Source organism: Heterodontus francisci, chromosome 1 (assembly GCF_036365525.1).
Source record: "Heterodontus francisci isolate sHetFra1 chromosome 1, sHetFra1.hap1, whole genome shotgun sequence".
In the NCBI taxonomy this organism is placed as follows: Eukaryota; Metazoa; Chordata; class Chondrichthyes; order Heterodontiformes; family Heterodontidae; genus Heterodontus; species Heterodontus francisci.
In genome coordinates, this window is record NC_090371.1 from 108,401,863 (window position 1) to 108,417,329 (window position 15,467).

General features: G+C 41.1%; 1 protein-coding gene across 1 annotated transcript in view; it reads right to left on the reverse strand.

Annotated features, from left to right (window-relative positions):
* adamts6 (ADAM metallopeptidase with thrombospondin type 1 motif, 6) overlaps positions 1-15,467 on the reverse strand; it is a 362,517-nt gene that overhangs the window by 26,253 nt on the left and 320,797 nt on the right. Inside the window, exons 20-22 of the mRNA XM_068034178.1 lie at positions 7,745-7,883; positions 5,355-5,484; positions 2,147-2,351 (exon numbers count right to left, since the gene is read on the reverse strand). Of these exons, the coding sequence (XP_067890279.1) occupies positions 2,147-2,351; positions 5,355-5,484; positions 7,745-7,883 (474 nt within the window). The remainder of the gene's footprint in view (positions 1-2,146; positions 2,352-5,354; positions 5,485-7,744; positions 7,884-15,467) is intronic.

Here is a 15,467-nt window from a genome sequence, read left to right on the forward strand (position 1 = left end):
AAGTGCATCTGCAGCACAATGTTGATGAATTCCTGCTGGTACTGGCGCTCGAAGCTGTCGCCCATCTCCCGGAGGACACGGTGAGCTTTCTCGGCGGCGGAGGAGACGGGAGCAGCCCGGGGCCGACGGGAGCTACGCCCGCTGCCGGGAGTCGGGGAGCTGCTAGCTGTAGTTTATCCAGACTCCAGGCAGTTATCCCTTACTGTAGGCTTTTGTCTGTATTGTAGTTCTAGTTTGAGCTCAAGTCCTGGAAAAGTGAAGAACTACAAGCCACTAACCAGGGAATGTTTAATACTGAAACATCCTCATGTGTTTCAGTGATGGAGTAGGACAAATTGAGGGAGAATATCAAATCAGGTTTGACAAGGCAGTAGATCCAGTCCAACAGGTCCTGTGTCATGTTCCAGTAGTTTTCAGGGATAAGCTGAAGTAAACCCTAGATATGCTTTATAACAACTCACAGCTATGCCTGCTATTTAAAGATGTGTCAACACAACGAAGCTGTACAATATCCAAACATGGTGGGACCTAAAGAAACTGACTACATAAACTAACACTGCTCTGTGAGTCAGTATTTAGAAAAAAACAAGCTGGTATTTAAACAGCACTTTTCACAACCTTTATAGCCAATTGGATCTGGAAAGGATACTCCTTTGTGGGAGAATCTAGAACTAGGGGTCACCATTTAAAAATAAGGGGTCGCCCATTTAAGACAGAGATGAGGAGAAATTTTCTCTCTCAGAGGGTTGTGAGTCTTTGGAACTCTCTTCGTCAAAATGCAGTGGAAGCAGAGTCTTTGAATATTTTTAAGGCAGAGGTAGATAGATTCTTGATGAGCAAGGGGGCAAAAGGTTATTGGGGGTGGACAGGAATGTGGAATTGAGGTTACAATCAGATCAGCCATGATCTTACTGAATGGCGGAGCAGGCTCGAGGGGCCGAGTGGCCTACTCCTGTTCCCAATTCAAATGTTCGCATGTCACTTCTTCAGGTGGTGCAGCGGGGAGCAATCAGCCGAGGGAAGGCAGTGGTGAGGCCGGGAGCGAGTGGCCCCGTTCCAGCACACGATGACGTTTTAGAGCGCATGCGTGAATTAGTTCTGGCAAGCCTGGTGTTGACATAAGCTGCACATGCGCAGCACCATACTGACAGGAAGAAACCGTTCTGCACAGTGCGCAGCTGGGAATGCACTGATGATGTCGGCGCTTGGCTGCATTGTCAGGAGTCACTTTGTTTTAAAAATCTGTAAATGCCATTATATGTCTGCAAGACATGAAAATAGGAAAATAGGCCCCTAAATGTTTTGATAACTGATGCAGAATATCAGATGACAGTAAGTTTTTTGAGCCATAGAAAGTTCACTCATAAATCGTCCTTTTCACCAAGCACTCCCTGATTCGCCAATGCCTGTCCACAAGGCACAAATCAGGAGTGTGATGGAATACTCTGCACTTGCCTGGATGGGTGCAGCTCCCAACAACACTCAAGCTGTTCGACACCATCCAGGACAAAGCAGCCCGCTTGATCAGCACCCCAACCATCACCTTAAACGTTGACTCCCTCTACCACCGCCGCACTGTGGCAGCTGTGTGTACCATATACAAGTGCACTGCAGCAATTCACCAAGCCTCCTTTAACAACACCTTCCAAACCTGTGACCTCTATCACCTAGAAGGACAAGGGCAGCAGACACACGGGAACACCACCACCTGCAAGTTCCCCTCCAAGCCACACACCATCCTGATGTGGACCTATATCGCCGTTTCTTCACTGTCGCTGGGTCAAAAACCTGGAACTCCTTCCTAACAGCACTGTGGGTGTACCTACAGTACATGGATTGCAGCAGTTCAAGAAGGCGGCTCACCATCACCTTCCCAAGGGCAATTAGGGATGGGCAGTAAATGCTGGCCTTGTCAGTGACAGCCACATCCCATAAAAGAATTTTAAAAAATCTGCAGAGAATGCTCAGGGTCTAAAATAAGCACATTTGAGACTCATTACTCAGAAATAACACCAAAATGATATTTCTTATTTGTCTTTTTCTTAAGCCAGCAGGAATTTTTACTTGTAATTAAAATAAATGTCGTAAATTCACAACATCTTTAAAGCATAAATACAAAAGCAAGGAAGCACTCTGTTATCTGTACCTCTGACCAATCCAGTGCAACCCACTGTGGCGGGCAGGACTGGTTGTTACAGGGTTCTTTCTCGATCGGCCTGTGTGTTAGACAGTGGCTGTCATCTAGGGTTTCTTCCTCAGAGGGTCCAATTTTTCTAATGCACAGCACAGTTCGTATACGCATTCCACCATCGCATGTTTTGCTGCATTCAGACCAATCTCCAATAAACCATCTGAAAGCAAAAGAAGATAAGCTTATAATCAGACAGCACTGGGGCCCATTCAGCCCATCATAGCTGTGCCATCTCTTGGAAAGAGCTATCTAATTAGTCTCACACCCCTGCTCTTTCCTTACAACCTTGTATTTTTTTCTTTTTAATATGTGCCCAATTTCATTTTTAAAGTTACTATTGAATCTGACAAAAATATTAAAACTGCTCTCTTAGTGCAACTGAAGAATTAAAATCTGGAAACATTGATATAAAAATTCAAGATAAGTGTTATTTGAAGAGCCTGCATGAATGTATTGGTGATAGAGTGCCCTTTTTGATGGCAGAAAGTGCTCTAACACCATCTCACCTGTTGACGAATCGTGGGAACAGAAGAGCTCTCAGATCACCATATAAAAGGCCTTTCCACAGTCCACTTGGGAAGGCACTTCCTCTGAAAGGTTGATCAGCCAAGATTTTCCTCTTCTGAATCTATGCTGAGTGCTGTTTACTAGGTTATTATTGTGCAGATGATCCTCACGTTTACTCCTGGTAATCAATTCCACTAGTTTGCTTGGTGTTGAAGTAAGACTAATGGATCTGTAGTTTCCTGCATCTGCTATGCAACTATCTTTGTACACTGGCACCATTTTACCCGGTTTCCGTCTCCTGGTACCTTTTCAGTGTTTAACTCTCTAGTGATCAATGCCAATGTCTCACAAGGTGTCTTTCTTACTATTCTGGGATAAATAATATATACCTCGGGGATTCATTTGTTTTGAGCCTATTTAGTTTGTTAGGACTTCCATCTCATTTATATTGAAGTCAGTAATTCTATTTAGGTTACTAATATTTAGGGAGGCATCTTGTTCATGTCTTCCCTTGTGAAAACCTGGAGAAATCAATCTGTTTCAGCCCCATTTTAGAATAATTCCCAATTCTCTGACTGCCCTCTTATTGTTGAAATATTAAACTACATCTCACTGTTATGTTATAGTCTGCAACTAAGATTTCCTCCATGTCTCTCTCTTACCCCGCTGATCACCTTTTTAACATGTTTCTCCAAGTTTCCAGTCAGCTCTTTTCTCCCTGTATTATTTATACAGGTTGCTCTTCCTCTTTATTTTGCTTTTGATTTAGGGTCATGCTTGTTTAGTCTAAGCTTGCTGACCTTAGGCACGTGTTTATCCTGCATGTTCAGCAGTCTGTATATTCCACTTATCTGCTGAAATGTTATGGAATGAGCCCTGTCAATCAACTTGCTTAAGCTGTTTCTTCATTGCTTTTAAATTAGTCATTTTAAAATTAAATACCTTGTGCCTAGCCCTTTGTATTTCTAGATCCCAGATCATGATGGACTTGATACTTCTGTGGTCACAATCCCCTAATGATGACACAGATTTCATTTCGTGTATAATTACTTAACATATCATTACAAAGTCTAAATGTGTACTGCCTCTCATGGCTTTCTCGACACACTCAGTCATCAAGCAATCATGTAACTCAGATTATGAACTGTTTGGGTGTTTCCAAATTATTGAAATTGTCCAGTAAAATAGCTTTCCTGTTTACATATACCCTTCTTATCTCTTAATAAAGTAAACTATCTTCCATCTTTTCTTGATCTAGTGGTCTGTAATACACCCCTAGCATGTTTTGTCTTTCCCATTAAAGATATCTAACCAGAGGAATTCATTTTGTAACTTTTCAACTCCCGTAGGATCAACTTCATTAACCTCCCATGTATCTCCGACATATAGGGCTGCACTACCCCCTTTCCTGTCTGCTACTTCTTTGCTGAACACTGTATACCCGTGTATGCTGTATTCATTACAATCCTCTAGGGTCAACCAAGTTTCTAATATTCTTATCACATTGTGTTTCTTACTGCTACAACAGCCTCCAGTACCAGCATTTCATATCCAATGCTTCTAGTACTCACGCATATACATTTTAATTATACATTTGCCTCCTTTCTTCGCCCTTTGTCTGTCTGGTCCTGGTATCTGGCTCCTGTTTGTCTCCACGTTTGCATGCCCATACGTGCCTATTGACTACCTTCCACCTTGTGATCAGTCTTGTCTGGGATCTAATTTCCTCTCTGCCCTGCCCCCTGCCTATCTGGTTTAAATTATTCCCGCTAGCTGTCTTTTATGTTCTTTGGAAATCTCATATTCCTGCTTTGTTTAGGTGCAAGCTGTCTCACTTGTACTAGTCCTTACTGTCCCAGAAATATTCCTAGTTACTTATAAAATTAGAATTATTTTCACACCAGGTTGACACCACTTTCTTACAGCCTCAAATTTCTTGGTTAAAATTCTTCTTTACCAAATACCAGAATATACCAAAGAACATTACATTGTAATCCTTTTGTGCATTCTAAAGAAATTCTCACGTGATTTTAAGACCTATATATTATTTCTCCCTATATGCTTACCGCTACATGAATTACCACCACCCTTCCCCATCCACTTCAGTCAGCCCTTCTAACTTTTCTTCAATGTGCATTGCCCTAGCTCCAGGTAAACAAGCCACTAGAATATCCACGTTCCCGAGCAGAGTTTCTGTGCCAGATAGATTACAGGGCTGCTACATGGATGTGATCCTCACTGTGGTACTTCCCTCTATGCAATGCATTAAAGTGTTTCCTTTATGCTAACAACAACAAACAATTGCATTTATATAGTGCCTTTAACATCATAAAACATCCCAAGGTGCTTCACAGGAGCATGATCAGATAAAATTTGACACAGATCCATATAAAGAGATATTAGGACAGGCGGCCAAAAGCTTGGCCAAAAAGGTAGTTTTGTGGAGGAGAGGGAAGTAGAGAGGCAGAGAGGTTTAGGGAAGGAAGTCCAGAGCTTAGGGCCTGGGCAGCTGAAGGCACAGCCACCAATGGAGATCAAAGGTTATTCTGCCCCATGATTCATATTTCATCAATCAGCTTCCACTGACCTAAACTGCATTAGAAGGAAACACTGTCATTGCTTCTAGAGTGCATAAAAATATATAGATAAAACTTACTCCGGTGGACATGGCTCAGTGTTGCAAGCTCTCTGAGATTCTGGTAGCTTACTGTCAGGATCACAATAACTATTCTGGACAATGGAATTGTCATCTAATCTTTTACAAACTACTTCTTGCTTCTGGGCACCTGCAAAATAAGAAGTGATTTTTCTTTTTTATTAAGTTAAGCATATTCTTTAATAATTTCTATACATAACCATGATTAAAAATCATAATACTTCGGGATTTGTTGGCGTTCTCAGAAAAATATTTGTTTTTCATTTGATGTATAGTCGTATATTTTGAATCTGTCTAAGTGTGCAATATGTTTAGTTACTAAAACATATTATCCAACTTCTTCATGCATGACCAAATATCTTGCATGCCACAAGCACACATCAGTAAATGATGAGTTGTGCACCCCAATTTTCTGGTACGTGCTTGCAATGTGAGGACCCAGAGAATGTGGCTTCATTTCTAACTATTAATCAGTGAGGAGGATGGTCGCGGATATGAGGAGGACATAGAGAGACTGGCGAAATGGGCAGACAAAAAATTTAATGCAGAGTTATATGAAGATGCATTCAGGAGGGAAAAAATAGGATAGGCAATATAAACTAAATGACAAATTTTTAAAGGAGGTGCAGCAACAGAGACACTTGGGGGTGTGGGGACATGTGCATGAGCAAGATGCTGTACTATGTAAAGCCCAAAAAGAATGCAGGATTCATGACAAAAGGAATTTCTAGAAATATTTAGCAAGTACATCAGCTCTTAAACAGAGAAAGATAGATTCAAGTTTCAGGTGCTGAAGTATCATCAAACAGGAAAAAAATGAAGTAATTCTTTTAACTTCCATTAAAGAATAACAATTAATGACCATGTTTACGTCTGAGTTAGTTGGTGCACAGGTAGGCAGTCCATTGCTACTGAAGACTGCTGGATGAATGTGTCACTGGTGCTGGAGGAATATTGAACATTTGATATCAGAAAAATCATATAAAAGTTAGTTGCTCATTCTGATAGTAAATATGAATATTGCAGTGAAATGGTTTCAAAAAGTACAGCTGCATAAATTATCTTGTATATATTGCAATTTGATCTAGATTTAGTTTTTGTTTATATACCTAAGATTTAAGATACCTTACAGATTATAAATCATCTAAAATACAATGGCCCTGAATTTCTAAGGGACTGTCCTGACCGCCTGTCGTAACTTCACTTTAAGATCAGCAGAACACCAAGAGATATGATGTAAACAGGTGTTTTCACCATTTCTCCAGGGTTTCCACTGACTTCCCACTGAAGTTACAGCAGGATATTGAGAGAATCCCTGTGAAAGTTCAGGACCAGTAAATTTAACTATACCAGTGCAAATTGGGAAATGTTATGAAAACTTTCAAAATGTTTTCAAATACTATCAGATAAAACGAAATAGAATAGGATAATCTTTATAAAGTAATCATGTTTCAACTTGAAGGAAAGATTGCGCAATGCAAAACTTTTTATACAAAGTAAAGCCATTTTCTTGTATGCATTCCGGTTGTCTCTCAATTTTGTCAATTATTTATCAGAAGTTAAGATGCAACAATCTGACCACTGAAATTATATAACTCAAGAATCCAGTGTGCATACTGGATATAATTTACAAACAAACCCTAAAAATCTCCCCTCCTCTTTAGAATGTTAGGGTTGAGTTTTAAAAGTATGCCAGTACTTCAGACAAGTGGCCATTTTTCCAGTGTGAGCCCAGGCAGGCAGTGAGCAGTAAGTTATTCAACTGTGGAGGGCGTCATCACCTGACATCCACATTTTCCAGTCAAAGTTATGATTCAGAGCAGGAACTATGGCTTACTTTCCTCTCCTGCCCAGATGTGCTGAGTACAACTGTAGTTACCTACTTCTACCCAACTGATGTTCAGATAGCTCAGGACAGATTGGGAATCGACCAGTGGACATTTTGGTGTGTATGGCTTACTGCTACATTAGACAATGCTTTTACCTACTAGACCATTGGAGAAATTAAAATCTATTCTTAATAAGGTTTCTCCTTTCTTTTCTTTTGAAGTGTATTACCTAATGAACCTAGTAAGATCTAGTGCTTAAGTATTAGTGCTAAATAGTTAGCCCCAAACTAGGGAAAGAGCAGGGGAGTGGGAGTAATAGGGCAGTTCTTTCAAAGAGACAGCATAGGCTTGATGGGCCAAATGGTCTCCTTCTATGCTGTAAGATTCTATGATTCTAAGTGTGGATAATAATGTGATATGTACATTCTGAGGAAGAACTGTAACAGCTGATTTGAATATACCCTGCAAAAGGTTGCATAGGTACACTGCAGTTTTACACAAAATCATAAAATCTGTGTTAAGAATTAGTGATTATCAATAATTCTGCCATATTCATGCTACCTCCAGCACAGGTGGCTGAGCATTCTGACCATGGCAGATGATGCCATGAAAATCCCACTTCTGTATCACCACTACCAGTGCGAGTGATTGGAACGTTAAACTTGTACCGAATTCCCTGGTTTGGTTCTTGTAGAAGCACCTATGATGAAACAAAACAGATCAGACAGACTTGAATCTGGAACCCTGCTTACAAGGTTCATGTACACATAAGGCCATTCTCTGTAATTTTTAACATTACAACAACCTCTTTCGTCTCGTTACATTGTTTAAAGAAAAAAAGTATTTCTCTCTTTTGGTGAGTTTCTTTGTTCTAATCAAGGTGACGGATGTCAGTGCCACAGAACTGGATACTTTATCCATATTTGTCACCCAGTATGAACGCTGAATTTTCCTAGGTCAGAGGCGGAATAAAGGACCTAGAATTTGCTCAGAATTTCTGTCAAAATAGGCCCATTATTGGGGCAAGTGGGGCACGTTTACACCGGTACTCTGCTCCATTTTGGTTGTGCCTGGGTTTACAAATGGAGTGAGGATGGACGGGTCTCAAGCCCACCATCCCTTTACAGATGAAGGGAAGACACCATCAAGTAGAATTCCTGTCAATTCTGCCTCTGATGCCCTTCCTTGCTTCCCCCTTCCCAAGCCTACTGTGCTGCATGAAGCAGGTAGACTGTACATGGCAAGTACTGAGAGTGGGGAGATATGTAAATATGGAGACCAAGGAAGCATCCAGCAAAAACATAAGAAGATAAGAACATAAGAGTAGGCCATTCAGCCCTTCAAGCTCGCTCCGCCATTCAAATAGATCATGGCTCATCTACGACAACACTATTTTCCTGCATTATCCCGCATCCCTTAATGGTTTTAATATGTAGAAATCTATTGATCTCGGTCTTGAACATAATCAACAACTGAGCATCCACAGCTCCCAAAGGCAGAGAATTCCAAAGATTCACCGCCCTCTGAGTGAAGAAATTTCATCTCTGTCCTAAATGGCCTGCCCCTTATTCTGAGACTGTGTACCCTGGTTCGAGACTCCCCAGCCAGGGGAAACATCCTTCTTGCATCCACCCTGTCGAGCCCCGTAAGAATTTTGAAGGTTTGAATGAGATCACTTCTTATTCTTCTAAACTCCAGAGAATAAAGTTCCAATCTATTTAATCTTTCCTTATAGGATAATTCTTTCATCCCAGGAATTAGTTTGGTGAACCTTCCTTGGGTAAGGAGACCAAAACTCAGTATTTCTGTTTTTCCTACCAAAGTGGATAACCTCAATTTCTCCACATTGTATTCCATCTGCCAAATTTTTGCCCACTTGCTTAGCCTCTCCAAATCTCCTTGAAGTGTCTTTGCATCCTCCTCACAATTCACATTTCCACCTAGTTTTGTGTCATCTGCAAACTTGGAAATATTACATTTAATACCCACATCCAAATCATTGAAACAGATTGTGAATAGCTGGCACCCAAGCACTGATCCTTGCGATACCCCACTAGTCACAGCCTGCCAACCTAAAAATGACCCATGTATTCCTACTCTCTGTTTCCTGCCTGTTAACCAGTTCTCAATGCATACCAGTATATTGCCCCCAATCCCACATGCTCTAATTTTATTTACTAACCTCCTGAGTAGGACCTTATTAAAAGATTTCTGAAAATCTAAATATATCACATACACTGGTTCCCCACTTATCTATTCTGCTAGTTACATCCTCAAAAACTCCAACAGGTTTGTTAAACAGGATTTCCCTTTCATAAATCCATGCTGACTCTTCCCAATCCTACCATTATTTTCTAAGTGTCCACAATGTTAGACTAACAGGTCTGTAGTTCCCCATTTTCTCTTTCCCTCCTTTCTTAAATAGTGGGGTTACAATTGCCACCTTCCAAACTGCAGGAATTATTGCAGGGTCTATAGAATTTTGAAAGATAATCACCATTGCATCTAATATCTCTACAGCCATGTCTTTCAACACTCTGGGATGTAGGTCATCAGGTCTGGGGGACTTATCTACTTTTAGCCCCATTAAGTTCTCTTGTACTTTTTGAAAACTAAATTAATATATTGTTGCTCCTCGTTTACACTAGTCCCTTGATTCTCCATTATTTCTGAGACGTTTTATAGTATTTTCCTCAATAAAGTCAGACACAAAGTTTAGCTTCTCTGCCATTTCTTTATTCCGCATTATAAATTCTCCTGTCTCTACTTGTAACGGACCCACATTTGGTTTTGCTAATCTTTTCCTTTTTACATACCTATAGAAGCTTTTACAGTCTGTTTTTATGTTTCTCACTAGTTTACTCTCATTTTCTATTTTCTCTTTCTTAATCTTTTTCTTTTCCCTCCTTTGCGGAATTCTCAAATGCCCCCAATCCTCAGGCTTACCATTTTTTGGCAACTTTTTACATCTCTTCCTTTGATCTAATACAATCCTGATTTATTTTGTTAGCCACAATCACAACACTTTCCTTGCTGGGTTTTTGTGCATTAAAGGAATGTATTTTTGTTGTGAACTACGTATTAGTTCTTTAAACGTTAGCCATTGCCTGTCTACCATCATACGTTTTAACATAGTTTCCCAATCCATCATAGCCAATTTTCCCCTCATACCTGCAGAGTTTCCTTTGCTTAGATTTAAGACCTTAGTTTCTGATTGAACTACATCATTTTCAAACTAATGCAACATTTTTTCATATTATGGTCACTCTTTCCTGAAGGCTCCTTTACAACAAGATTTAGCCCTTTTCATTGCACAATACTACATCTAAAATAGCCCGTTCCCTAGTTGTTTCCTCAACGTACTACTCTAGAAAACCATCCTGCATACATTCCAAGAATTTGCCCTCCACAGCCTTAGTACTAATTAGGTTTACCCAGTCTTTATGTAGATTGAAATTCCCCCATGATGACCGTATTACCTTTGTTACACCTACCACTTAATTCCTGCTTTTTTTTGGGATTTACATCACCATTGCTGTTTGGTGGCCTATAAACAACTCCTACCAATGTTAAATAAAAGCAAAATACTGCAGATGCTGGAAATCTGAAATAAACACAAGAAATGCTGGAAATACTCAGCAGGTCTGGCAGCATGTGTGCAGAGAGAAGCAGAGTTGACATGTCAGGTCAGAGACCCTTCGTCAGAACTCTGAAGAAGAGTCTCTGACCTGAAACGTTAACTCTGCTTCTCTCTGCACAGATGCTGCCAGACCTGTTGAGTATTTCCAGCATTTCTTGTTTTTATTCCTACCAATGTTTTCTGCCCCTTGTTTTTTTTAGTTCCAGCCAAACTGATTCTACATCTTGATTTTTAGAACTAAAGTCATCTCTCACTATAGTACTAATGCCCTCTTTAATTAACAGAGCTACCCCACTACCTTTTCCCAGCTTCCTGTCCTTCCTGAATGTCAGGTATCCTTGAATATTCAGGTCCCAGATTTGGCTTCCTTGTAGCCACGTCTCTGTAATGGCTATCAGGTCATGCATATGAATTTCTATTTGAGCTGACAATTCATCTGTTTTATTGTGAATGCTGATACAGAGCCCTTAATTCAGTTTTTTTTTTACTGCTTTTGTAAACACTGGCCCTATCTGTTGGCACACTCTTAACTTTGCAATCACTGTCCCTTCCTGCCATACTGATCATCATTACCTTTATTACTACCTTGATCTATTCCTTTGTCATTTCCCTTTAATTTACTCAATCTTCCCCTACATGAACCCGTTTCACCCGCCCCCGCCCCCCCCCACCCCCCTCCCCCCAACCAGTTGAAAGCCCTCTTTACTTCCCTAGTTATAGGACTTGCTAGAACACTGGTCCCAGCAAGTTTCAGGTCAATTCCAATGGCACAGTCCCCACTTTCCCCAGTACTGGTGCCAGTGCCCCACGAACTGGAACCCAATTCTCCCACACCAGTCTTTCAGCCATGTATCCATCTCTCTATTCTTATTTACCCGATGCCAATTTGCATGTGGTTTAGGTAATAATCCAGAGATTATTACCTTTGAGGTTCTGCTTTTTTAATTTAGTGCCTAGCTCCTCATACTCCCTATGCAGTACCTCTTTCCTACTCCTATCTATGTCATTGGTACCTACATGAACCATGACCACTGGATCCTCCTTCTCCCACTGCAAGTTCCTCTCCAGCCCTGAACAGATATCCAGAACCCTGGCACCAGGCAAGCAACACAGCCTTCTGGATTCTCACTCTTGGCTGCAGAGAACAGTGTCTATCCCCATGACTATACTGCCCCCTACTACCACTACATTCTTTTTAACTCTCCCTACTTGAATGGCTTCCTGTACCATGATGCCATGGTCAGTTTGCTCATCCACATTACAGCCCTTGCTCTTGTCCATACAATCTGCAAGAACTTTGAACTTGTTGCTCAATTATAAGGGCTGAAGCGCTTCCACTCCCACCTTCTCGATCCTCTTACCTGCTTGACTCGAAGTCATACCCTGACCACTGAGTAAATCAGATGACCCTATCCTAATGGGTGTGACTGCCTTCTGGAACAGAATGTCCAGGTAACTTTCACCCTCTCTGATGCATCGCAGTGTCTGCATCTCAGCCTCCAACTCATTAACTCTGAACCAAAGCTCTTCAAGCTGCAGACACTTACTACAGATGTGGTTGCCATAGATTGCAGTGGCATCCAGGAGCTCCCACATGCTGCAGCTGTGACACATCACCAATCCTGCCATCTTTATTGTGTTAATTACATTAAATTTATTTTTCTTAATTAATTTATAGTTCCCCTCTTCACTGAACTCCCTCACTAACCAAACGCCTGTCCTCACACTCTACACACTCAAGTAGAACTCAGTGCAGACAAGTAGCACTCAGAGACTCAGAAACTAGTTTAAGCTAGCTACCTAATTAACTAACTACAGCTGCTCTCAGAAAGCTTGTATATCCCTGTTTTAGACTGGAAGAAACTTAACTTGCTTCTTAACTTAAGCAGTAATTTTTAGTTAATTGCTAAATGTAAACAAAAACTAGACTTTAGAGAGAGATTAACCATTAAGATCCCCTCACTCACCAAACTCCCGGCTTCAGGCTCTGTGCACGCAAGTGTAATTATAATGGGAGATTTTAATTTTCATATAGACTTGGAGGAGCGGACAGCTCAAAATACAATGGGTTAGAAATTGAATTACAACCAAATTGGGGTGCAATCTGGGAGCAACCCATGCTGTAACATGGCTAATGAGTCTGGCGGCAAGACCACATCAAATTGGTCCACTGAACACATCAGTATAGCACCAATGAGCTGCTGGTACCATTCACAGCCCCAGAGGCAGCTCACAGGCTGCAGAAAGAGCAGCAAAATCGGCTGTCTCAGAATCCAGCCAAGTGCTTCAAGAGTGTCTAGGGGAGTGGGGCACAGAGATACAACTGACAGGGGGCATGACTGCTGGTCAGCAGCGGTCCACGATTGTTTATAGAGCTGGGGTGTGGGGGGGGGGGCGGGGGGGGGTGGGGAACAATCCTGCTCGGCATGACTCCACACTAAGAGTTGTGAATTTGGAAAATTACTCCTATTATTTTAATGTTAAAACATGGATAGAGGAATTTCATACCAAAGTGTTCATACAATATTAGTAACAAACGCACTAAGTAATTTCATCTGCAAATAATTCAGCTTTTTCTCCTGCTAAAGGTTAAATGAAGTTTCACAAGCCTGCTGGTACAGCTGGCAAACAGATCTGTCTCTGCCATTACACTTCACCCTGAAAAATCATGGTTAAAGCCAGCTGGAAGAAAAGGAACAGACTTTCTAACAGTTGTTAAAGGTCAAACACTGATTGCTGGGTTCTACCCAGGCTTCCAGCAGAGGTGATTCCACAACAGACAGATTCAACATTTAAGAGACAATTTTCAAACTGGTGATGTTTGAAAGTTATTTTTCACGGTTAAGATTGCAGGGTGCAAGAATTAGGCATGTTTTACGTCCAGAGGGAATGAACACAGAAATGGGGCCAGTTATGAAATCCTTGTCCCAGGTCTCCCTGTGTTAATAAAATTGGACTTTTCATTTAAAGTTATGTTTTTATTTATTATCCATATTTTGTATCGATCCAGTTGTCCATTCTGAATCCCTTCAAAATGAATAATTGATATTCACCCACCTCATGGATGTCCCCATCCCAAATCCTGGACTTAGGGATACTTGCATACTTCTGGTGGAAATCTGTATTATTTACTACATAACCGTGGCACTGGGATCAGGTGGGGGAGGACAGCAAGGAGAGGGCTGAAAGTTATTGCAATCCTTCGTCACAGTTTAAGTGAGACAGCTATTAGTTTCCCCAACAACAATCACACTGTAATCACCCAATCCTTTTAAATTTTAAATCATCCCCAAATGCCACTAACAACACTGGACACCATCAATGCAATTTCCTCATCTGTATCATATCATAATACACTCACCCAACTGCCAGCTAAGCTGACACAAATGGACTCGAGGGAAAACCTTCTCTCGACTGGAGTCAAACCAAATATAGAGGAAGATGGTTGTGATTGTCAGAGACAAGTCTTCAATGTAAGTGTTCCTCAGGGAAGCATTCTCAGTCCAACCATCTTCAGCATCTTCATTAATGTCCTTTTCTTTATCATGATGTCAGATGGTGGACAGTTCGCTGATGATCCCAAATTGTTCAGCTCCAATCACAATTCCTTGGATAATGAAGCAGCTCCTGTCAGCCTACAGCATTGCCTGGATGTCATTAAAGCTTGGGTTGACAAGTGGCAAGTAACATTTGTGCCACACCAGTGTTGGGTAATTACCATCTCCATCAAGAGAAATCCCAGTCATCTCCCTCTGATCTTAATGGCGTCACCACTGCTGAGTCCCCACCATTGCTGAGTCCACCCGAAATCAACATCTTGGGGGTTGTCACTGACCAGCTATATCAATACTATGACTACAAAAGAAGGGCAAAGGACAGGTACTTTGCAACAAATGGCTCACCTCCTGACTTCTCAAAGCTTCACCACCATCTACAAGGCTTAAGTCAGGATGGATGTAGCTGAAACAATACTCAAGATGCTTAACATCATTTGAGACCAAGTTGTGAAATTGGTTGGCACCCCTCCCATCAGACTGAATATCCATTTTGTTCCATCATCAGCACAGTGGCTGTGTTGTGCAATATCTACAGGATGCATTGCAGCAACCCTCCAAGATTACTTCATCAGCGCCTCCGCTTCTGCAGCCCCTATGACTGAGAAGGAGAAGAGCAGAAATATCATGGGAACACCATCACCTTCAAGTCACATACCATACTGATCTATACATATATATTGCCATTCCTTCATTGTCATTCAGTTAATAACCTGGAATTCCATACCTAACATCATTGTAGGGGCACTGTCAGCTCATGGATTGCAGTAGTTCAAGAAGTCTTCCACCAGCGCCTTCTTAGGACAACTAGGATGCACAGTAAATGTGACTTTGCGAGGATCGCCCATATCCCAAGCATAAATTTTAAAAAATATGTTGAGGCTTGCCCGCAGGATTAAAAAGTTTGAAATGTATCCCATAAACAAATGAACACAATGGAGTAATTCTGTTATGGATAAAATACTGTGAGACCTGCTGATCTATATGCCCAAATTCCTAATATGTGCTTCCAGCTGATAAACCTCAATATTTTGAGTACAAATTTGTAAGATTTGCCCTTAACTGCACATAGGTTCATTTATTGGCATGA